This window comes from Montipora capricornis, chromosome 2 (assembly GCF_036669925.1).
Source record: "Montipora capricornis isolate CH-2021 chromosome 2, ASM3666992v2, whole genome shotgun sequence".
Taxonomy (NCBI): domain Eukaryota; kingdom Metazoa; phylum Cnidaria; class Anthozoa; order Scleractinia; family Acroporidae; genus Montipora; species Montipora capricornis.
This window is the reverse complement of record NC_090884.1, coordinates 36,922,410-36,932,409: the sequence shown is the minus strand read 5'-3', so window position 1 is coordinate 36,932,409 and position 10,000 is coordinate 36,922,410. Positions and strand designations below refer to the sequence as shown.

General features: G+C 37.8%; 1 protein-coding gene across 2 annotated transcripts in view; it reads right to left on the bottom strand.

The window, feature by feature from the left end:
• Positions 1-2,375: 2,375 nt before the first annotated feature.
• The window catches only part of LOC138037959 (zinc metalloproteinase nas-13-like), a 17,053-nt gene continuing 9,428 nt past the window's right edge, over positions 2,376-10,000 (bottom strand). For both annotated transcript variants that reach the window (XM_068883791.1, XM_068883792.1), the window contains 8 exons: positions 9,872-9,982; positions 8,872-8,991; positions 8,303-8,440; positions 7,865-7,954; positions 6,074-6,229; positions 5,646-5,743; positions 3,817-3,955; positions 2,376-2,510 (listed from right to left, as the gene is read on the bottom strand). In XM_068883791.1, coding sequence (XP_068739892.1) covers positions 3,818-3,955; positions 5,646-5,743; positions 6,074-6,229; positions 7,865-7,954; positions 8,303-8,440; positions 8,872-8,991; positions 9,872-9,982 — 851 coding nt within the window. In that variant the 3' untranslated portion in view covers positions 2,376-2,510; position 3,817. The remainder of the gene's footprint in view (positions 2,511-3,816; positions 3,956-5,645; positions 5,744-6,073; positions 6,230-7,864; positions 7,955-8,302; positions 8,441-8,871; positions 8,992-9,871; positions 9,983-10,000) is intronic.

The window sequence follows — 10,000 nt, the reverse complement described above, 5'->3', positions numbered from 1 at the left end:
CATAATTATTAAGAGGTGTGTCAGCTGTCACGTGTGATAAGGGTTAGAGAAAATCTATTTATTGCTTCTTTTTTTTTATGTGAAGGTGTAAAGCATAGCCAAAAAAAGACACATTTGTTCTGTCACCGCATGGTTTTTACAGTGTTAGGATTCAGCGTGTCTTGACAATAATGCTGGGCTCTCTAAGAAAAAAAATAACGATCTTGAGGCATAAAAATGCCTTTGATACGCTGTGCCAAAATAAATTGAACATACCAGGGAGCTCTCCTTTCGCTATGTAACCGGTATTAAGCGTCTTTGAGTGTCTCTTGTAGCGGATGCCTTCATACCACCGGGTGTTAAAGTTTTCTTTCCTTATATAGACTAGAAATTTGTTGATTACAAATAACAATGATAACTCTTATATATACTGGAAACGATTCAGTCCCCTCTCATTTTACGTCTGCAGTTGAAGAAAAAATGCTTCCTTTGGTTTCTAGACGAAGTATATAAGAAAAAATTGCTGGTGCCTTCAAGAAACAACGTTTTCGTTGAAAAACAAAGACATAAAAGGAGTTACCACCTTGGACGCAACATGATAATTCAGGTACCTTGTGACTAAATGTTGACTTTGACGAGTTATTCATACTTAGAAAGAATGCATGGACAATAATTCGCGAAACAAAACAAAAAAAAAAAAAACAAAACAAAAATCAAAACCACTTAGAAAAAAGCACAACAACAACAACAACAAGGTTACTCTAACCTAGAACAAAACCAATAGACGTAAATTGTTTTGTGCGCCATAGTGGGTTATAAACTTACAGGAAGTTTAGCTATCCTCGCTCAAATGTTAATGCCAGTCGCGGCCAAAAGAATAAATGGAGATTCCATTTTTTTATTCTTACAGTAGAGTTGCTTTCTATTTTATAGCTTCGCGTTAAAAAAGTAGAAAAGCTCTAGTCTTATTAGATTTTGGCGATTTTTCTTTTCGAATGGCAGGGCCAAATTAAATAAAATACTTTGCAGTTAAAAAATAATAATTAATTTCGAATTTAGGAACCGAGTTATCATGCCTCAGGCCCAAGGATGTCTCTTTTCTTAAAAGGGTGTTTTTAAGCTTCACTTTCCCGGATTGCATCCACGGCAATTCATTTCCTCAAAAAAGGTTTGGTTCCCTCGCATTCCCCCCCAAAAGTGTGATAAATCTTCTCCTTCCCTTCTCCAGTCCCTCTTCCGGGGTCTTTTGCGAAATGTCTGATGCTTCATCATTAAGATTGTCCTTAATTTGTATTATAAACCATTCTAAAACTTTTTATCGGAACTTTATTTTTATCCTTCCAGGGAATTTCAACACTTGCCGTTTTATGCATTTTGATTTCCAAGGAAGCAATATGTGAGCCTCACGAAGTTGTGTATCTGAAACATAGGAAATCAATCTTATTATCAGCATATTTCGCACGATTTCGACGGAACGTATATTATCGCGATCGTTGCACGATCTGGGGGTACAACTTAACTACGAAGCGGATCGTTGCTGTGACATGCCGCAGGAGTCATCCAGACTGCTTTGAAGAAGGTCTTGGTGGAACTGGAATGTGTGAAAGTGCGAGGGATGAAAGCGGTGTTTTGGCGTGCCAATGCAAATACCAGTCAGTTTAATCGACATCATTTACAGTACATGAATATTTTGTTTTAAACTGAAAAATTTTTCCATGCAAGAGAAAGACATGCATGTAAAAAAATATAATTTTTTTGTATCAATCACATTTTTTTGAAGTTCATGTATGATAGATGTCCACATTATTTATTTCGATAACATTAATTTCTCCAATCAAATTTAATATCATTTGTATTACTGTGATACATGCTAATGGAATAGGAGCCAAAATCAGTTTGTTTTAACATAATCATAGACTCCAAACAATATACTCTGCTACTGAACACCACCCGAGAACCGTGTGTTTACTCGTTTGATCGCTCCACTTAAAATTTTAACTTTCCTTCCGGACTAGGGATATCAGCAGCTGAATTGCTTCTTACTCTTTTTGTAAATTCCTGGAAAACAGCTTTGGGTGGAAGTCAGTCCAGTAATCTCGCCCACGTAATGAGCGACGACAGCATTTTTCACAGCTCTGAAATTCTCAGCAAAAAAACATAAGGAGAGTCGTAATTTTCATGTTTTTGTCTATTGTAACAAAAATAGAAAGGTCCAATTTTATGATTCTTTTCCCTATTATTAAAGCTTTAAACATGATGGCCAACCGTTGACAATGTTGTGACTAAACTTGTGACCAATAGCAGGGATGCTGATGTTCATTTGGTGTTAACTAAACTTGGGTCTCAACTCCCACTGATTCTGATAGTTACTGAATAAAAAAAGGACAAATTGTACCGGGATATTCTGACCTTTATTTTTCATTTCTAAAATAAAATTGTTAATAGATCAGCTTAAACCAGTCATTTGGTCTTCAAAGGGGGCCGTCTCCAACAGATGGAACTTGCTTCTTTGCAGAAAATGAGCCGAAATTCTGTAATATAATTAAAAAAAGGCAGTCTTTCAGAGAAATAGGGTTTTTCCCTTGTTCATTTCACAATTTATCTATTTTTTTTTTGTCGTGAAGAACTAAACATTTTGCTAACTTAGAAAACGTTCGATGGGGTAATCGCATAACTGATGCTATACTGACGTTCTCATGCAGGTCAAGTACAGTAGAAGGAGACCTCGATTGTCTGCGATTACGCTTCTTCTACCTTACAAGATGGTCTCCCTCCAAAGAAAGAAGGAGAAAATAGCTAAAACTTACCCTAACTCATAAGACTTAGGACTCAAGACTTAACTCAAGGGAGCAGAAATGGGCATTTCATGCTGTTCCATCAAAATATAGACATCTCCACATGATTGGTATCAAAAGTGAGTATTTAACATACTAGCGTTGAAAAAAGCCCTACAGTAAGGGTAAGCATCTTTAGCAATCGATGTCGTTGTAATCGTTCGCACTTCGATGTAGTAAGATGGCCAGTTGCTATCAGGTGACCTGGTTGACACATTGCTCTTGGAAAGAGTTATGACTCTTCATACAGTGGCGATTCAATAGACCATAAATTGCCCGAGACAATTTACTGAGAATATTTAACAATTATCCTGCGAAATCGCGCGGAATATCGCCTGATACTTAGCCGACTAGGCCGTAGGCCGAGTTGGCTAAAACCAGGCAAAATTCCGCAAGATTGAGCACAGTAATTGTTTTATTATTCAACACAGTGATGACAAAACACAATTTTCTACATTTATTGAAAAAGAAAAACCTGGAAAATGTACCTTTTTTCAGCGCGACACACAAAATTACTTACTATGATCTCATGATATCTGTTGAGTACGCACGACGAATATTGAGCGCGCTTTGACCATATTTGAACATTGCCACAATATGTTGATTAATAATATTCATTAGTTAACGATGATATTAAATTTTATGACTAGAACGGAAAAAGTTGATATCTCAAACTTTTACTTGCATTTCAACAGGCTCATAAAAGGAAATACTCCCAAAGTTACTTTTAAGTAATAGGATGACATGTTGGTTGAAAGACATCGCGTGATAACAATCCAGAGCACTATTTACCCAACCTTTGAATAAAATACAAGCTTGAACACTGCATTCGTAGCTAATCCAATAAAACTATAATTTAAGAAAATGTAAGTCTTCGCATATATCCATAAGGTAATCGGAAATAACTGCAATTCAACTTGATGGATGCGTAATCAGGATGGTATTTTATATTCTTTTCACTGAAAAAAATGAACAAACGATGTTGATACAATATTTTGTTAACCTCAGAGATCACAGCCATATAGCTCAGCCCTCAGGCAGGGATAACTGGACTTGACAATAATGATCCTGACGTATCTTGCTGGAAGTGGATTGAACTTCTTTAAAACTGGGGTGAAATGGTCACAGTTTCCAATAAAAATCTGTAACAGAAAAAAAGAAACAGTTTTAGTTGTGTGGATTGAAGGCTTAGACGGCCAATAAAAGTCTAGTTTGGTCTTCCCGTGGGCCCTCTCAGCTAGATTTTCCTCATCAAGTAGCTGTGAATTGGCCACAAGCTCGTGATCATAGATTTAAGGCACCGTAGCACTGGTTTTGAATGGTCCTTAGTATAACGCATGACTAAAGCTTCTTTGTACACCAATTTTCTTGAAAACGTTTGCTTGAATTGAAGAAAGTCAAGTGGCTGCAGTTGAAGGAAAGAGTATTTTGCTTTTCGTCACCATTAGGAATTAATTTTTTGCAAAGGAATTCAACGAGGTGGTCATAGTTTGAGCTACAGATTTAGCACACACAGTGTCTAATTTACACATTGTTTTGGGAAGAGAGAAAAATAAGAACGGATGAGAGATGACAGGCATTATAATTGTTGAGTTCCGGAGAGTTAGTCAGTCTAATAATTTAGTCTCATTAACAGAAACGGAAAAAAATGTACATATATATATATATATATATATATAACGTTTAGAAGAAAGACAACTTCACAGCGTAGCGACTTCAAGTTTCATGTTTGGACAATCATCAGGCTACAGATCTTACATTTGCATTCTAACTCATTTAAAGACCATTCTAATACTCTAGGGGAGCGTGCTATTTTAAGTTCGACAAAAGGTATTTGTTCTTGTGTCTGCATTTAGAAATTAACTCCTTTCTTTTGTTCAGTAGGTGGCGCGTATCTGCTTTTATTATGTACAACTTTTCTGTAAGGCACAGGTCGCATCTCTTTGATCCACATTTGTATGGTGAGGCGAAAGACTCTATTGCCCAGCGTAGCGTGTAATTGATGTTATTGTCCTTTAGACTCCAGATATGCCTCGATAACTCCGTCTCACTGCAGTACTTTTTATGCCTGAAGGATTTAGTGTGATTGTATCGGGTTTTAAATTCTCCCTCTGACGCTCCGTAGTAGATCTTGGTATTCTAAACACGAACACAATCAAGCTTAGCTACTGCTGCACAACCAACATGACAGGCATTATCAGGCAACACAATGCAAAAGTATTAAACGCCACGAAAACACCTAACGAAGCGCGGCTATGCAATTGCAGAAACAAGCAATCATGCCCCTTAGACGGCAAATGCCTATCATCGTCTATAGTCTATAGAGCCGAAGTGACAAGCGATATCAACACCAAGATCTACTACGGAGCGTCAGAGGGAGAATTTAAAACCCGATACAACAATCACAATTATTGGATGAGGTTGAGCATGATATCATGAATTATCAAAACCGAGGTCTGTGTTCAATAATTGTTTTATTATACATTTTTCACATAATTCATCCTCAGAAACAGAAGCGAAGCGTTCAGTCATTTTGTTTCTGAGGAGAACACTCCAAGGGGCTTAGTAACCAGGCAGACGTTGAACTTGACATGATAAATGTAATATCTCTTGCAGATATTACATTTATCATGTCAAGTTCACAAGCTATTGTGAATTGATTGAATGCTCTCGACCAATCAGATTTTTCATAGTGAGTCTGATGTATAATAACAGCTGTTAGCGCGCGGCCATTGATAACCCCCCCCCCCCCCCCAAAAAAAAAAAAAAAAAAAAAAAGAAAAATAATAATAATAAAAAATAAGGATTCAAAGTTTTATATCATATCATTACCCTTTCCTTGTTATCTTCCTCATAAATCTTAAAGTTAGATCCGTCAATACTAAAAGCCAGTTTGTATTCCTTGACGTGTTCATGGAAAACATCTCGACCTTTAAGATCATAAACACAATAAACACTTTGGTTACTTACTTAGGACGTACAAATAAAGGACATAAAATGGTCTAATAATCTCATTAAGAGACGTCGACCTCCAAATCTGCGGTAAGGACCCCCCTCTCTCTTTACTTAAATCCTTGCAAGAAAACCGATATATACCGTACAGCGACTCTGTTCCTGCATAGCCTCTTGTTGTAAAAAAAGCTCTTTTTCACTTCCTTTCTATGAACATGGCGATGATTGCCGATGAGTATGATGATGATAAGAGTCAATGAGATTCTGTAAAATGACGCTTGTGGTCGGTTTCTTTGCTGCTTATTTACCTTGTGTTGCAATGGCAACAATTTTCTTCGTTTTTCCAAGATCGACTTCCAGCCACTGATTCTCTCGCTCCTTAGCACACCATGCTCCAATCCTTTTAGCGTTTTGATCGTCTTCAAAGTAAAGACGTGCATTGTCTGCGGATGCTCTCCAAGTACCTAAGAAGAAAAGATTTTCATTGGAAGGACCATGTAATGACAAACTGCATATTTTTTTAAAGAGGAAATATTAGTCACAATTTTTTTATCGTTTCGTCTCTGTTTTATGATGGGTGTTTTATGGTCGATGAATTAACGAAGTCTTCCCCTTGACGCAAGTTTAATCTAGGATGTTTCTGTTTTGGTACGCTGGTACTTGCTTGCACATTTACGTAGTATGCGAAAATTCATTAATTGAATATTTTCGAAAGTTCTTTTTTTATCTTTTAAGTGTGACATCGAATCAGACTTTCCTTGCTAGCCCCAATGATAAGTTTGCAAAAAAAAAGGATCATTTGACAGTCAACGGGTGCGGCGCGGTCTGTTCTACAATTGCATCAGCCGTTGTAGTTTTCACGTTGGCTGTGCACCATAATGTCTTTAAAAAAGCCTTCTTAGCAGTCGAATACACATTGCTCGAAACCTATAGTGTAGTTTATTGGTACCGAGCTGTGAGCTATGTATTTGTCACATGCGTTCTACTGAATGACCGACATTTCTCTTCTGTACTGCCCTGCACATATCGGGAAGACTTTCCTCGGGGACTTGGTATCCGGTTGATAGAACGAGGCCAGACTCGATGTCAGTGGTGCATCACCATGGTACAAGGCTCATGCAAAGAGTTCTGAGGCACCGCAACTCTCCAGTATATGTTTATAGTTTTTCACTTGAGCATGCGTAAATATTCCATTACTTTAATGTGTACATATGTACGTACATACTTTGTTTGCTTCTCCGAATGTGGGCCTTTCGGTTACAAGCAAATTAATACATAGTGTAGTATCTCACAAAGGACAATCAAAACCTAGAAGAATACGAGCCCCAAAATTTTTAACTAACTGAAGTCTTTCCAAGTTGCCATTACTAATATTTGATCACTCAGTCGAACAATATAAAAAAATGTCTAGTACTAAATACAAGAGAATTAAGAAGAAGAATAAGGGTTGTAGTGCCCAATAATTGTTTAATCCTATTGGTTTGCATTAATTTATGCATACAACTAGAAATAGTCTTGGTAATAAGCTCATTATATGTTGACGACTGGTCAATGTATGACAAACAGTTGGCAAGTATCATTTATCATTTTAAATGATTGGTTTATGACAGGTGAAATGATATAGCACATTAGGTTCCCCAAACAACAACATCAGCAACTGCCAGTCAGCGATTTTTCCTGGACATGTTGTCTTAAAACAATAAACAGTATTTTCACCACTGAAAACATTCATCAATCTATTAACCAAAGATGAGAGGTGGGTGTTATACAAGCCTAAGGTTCTAATGACTAAATTTAAGCACGGGGAAATTACTTCTAGTTATTGTTGGCCAATCACAGGGGTTTGTCGACGAGAGGAGAGTTCCTTCTAAGCCGGCTCTCAATACTAGAAAGATTGTCGTTGAGCTGTAAGTGGTCTTCCCGGCTTGGAAATTAAACACTGAGAGTAAAAAAATGTAAGTACAAATATTATTGTCTAAATGGTATTAGCATGTACATGTACAGTCCACCACTAGCCAACTCCACTTAAGTAAATAGTTGTTAACTATACGCTGTCCGGAGAGGGAAATCGTCGCCTTAGTGATCTTACTTTAACTAACCTGGTCTGAATTCTGACGAAGCACGGAATGCTTCGTCTGGCAGTTGGAATTTTCCAGGCCATCCGAGACCAAGGCCATCAGAGCAAGAACCTTGGCAAATTAATGAAATCAAATATTGGTCAATGAACTTGAGACTTCACATAACATCTGACAAGTATGAAGTGGTAAGCATTTTCATACACCAACTCCAAAAAAATTGCCTTTGTGTTTTCCTTTAGCCTTTTCCGTTTTGTGTTTTGCTTTTTCACAAGTTCGTACGGGAAGGGCATGTATAATAATAAAAAAAAAAAAAACAAAAAAAAAAAAAATCGAATTAAAGTTCCATTAATTGACAAAAATCCGGCCTGGGGATTCTATGATTAGCTATGATTCCTGAGACGTGAAACGATTTTTAGTCAGAACTATTCATTCAGCTATCTTGTACAAAAGCATTCGCACCTTCCGGCCTTATAGGTTTGGAATCACACCGTGTCTGGCAACTGATGCGACAAGTTCTCTCCACCCAACCACTACTGACACAGTCACCTTGAGATGCCCAATTCTCACATTCATCTCGCTTGTCAATGCATCTCAAACCTAAGGCAGAAAATCGATACCATGGAAGTTCAACGAACATTAAAAGAAAAAAAACAAAAAGAATAGTCGGGTTACCTATTGTGGACTAGTTCAAACGATGTTCAGATACTCTTCTTGGACCATTCAGTAAAGCAGGCCCTATTGAGGAGTAAAATCGTGAGTAGAGTAACCTCTATAGTCTCACACTCAGAATTGAAAGAATGGTTAACCAGTAAAATGAGAATTTAGCATTGATAGCAGCTTGAAATGTGAAATGTGTATATATGAAATGTGTAAAGAGTATTTTGACCTATTTTGAATGTCCAGTTAAAGCTTATCAGCTGCAATAGTAATGGCACTTGATTCCTTGGGTTTGCAAATTCGAAATTTGACTGAATGTCCTGTGAAGTATCGAATAATGTCTTGTCATGCACCACCTTTCATCAACTTACCAACAGCAGTGCTGTTTGGAGATATCGATGGATTGGTAAGAGCCGTCGAGGGCCCACTTGTTGGCGACAGCGTTGTCACGGGATTTGTTGTTCCTTTTGTCGTCACCGGTGTGGTTGGATCTACAAAATTGTAATGCAGAGACTCTTTATCCTAAAACTACTGGGTTATCTGTGCAAGAAAATTCGCGTAACTCCTGTAAATGTTACAAATGTGGCCAAAAGCCCATAACAGAGAAGTGTAGATCTCTCTCATTTGGCCTTGGCTCATCAGCTTACTTCTAAATTTAGAATACTGGTCACGCCAAATAATGGCCAATAAGATTAGGCCGGCTTGATGACCACAACGCGCCTCTGATTGGTATGCAACCAAGTAGTCGCGCGAGGGATTTCGGCTTGATGCAAAATCGGTAGCCTCGCAGCTCCTACAAGGTCTCACCTGATTGGAGACCACCCTTGAGGTTTAACAAAAGAACAAATAACAGAAACAATGGACCCTAGAGGATAGAGTTGCAGCCCTTTTGTTTTAGGCCTAGGGTCCATTGTTTCTGTTATTTGTTCTTTTGTTAAGGGTTAGGGTGGTCTCCAATCAGGTGAGACCTTGTAAGAGCTGCGAGGTGACCCTGCAAAATCAGGGATCGTACAAGAAACGTGGCAATACCGCCACGTTTCTGCTCTCGGTTATGGATTTCTTACGTGGAGTTGAAAGTGCGAACTGTGTTGACTTATTGAGAAAACTCTGAGCCTAAAATTGAGGAGAGGTTAATTCATTCATAACAGAAGGAAAATTACTTTTCTTTGGATCATTAATTTACAAAAGGGTCGACAATAATTACTGTGCCTGATTTTAGTTCAGGATTATGATTTTCCAATGTAAAATAGAGATTTGAAACTGAAGATAAAGAAACTATTTTTGCGTGACCGCAATTTCTATCTTCAATGCGTGCCACTTGCACGATACTCTTTCTCATCAAATGTCAGTGATTTTCCAATGGATACTTACTGATAATGCAGGTTTTACAGGAGTGGGGACAGTCTTTCTTCACATTGCCGGATGAGCACTGTCCGGTGCATGCCCACATTATGCAGTCTATTTTAGTATCCATACAGCTATCTGTTGAATTATAATGGG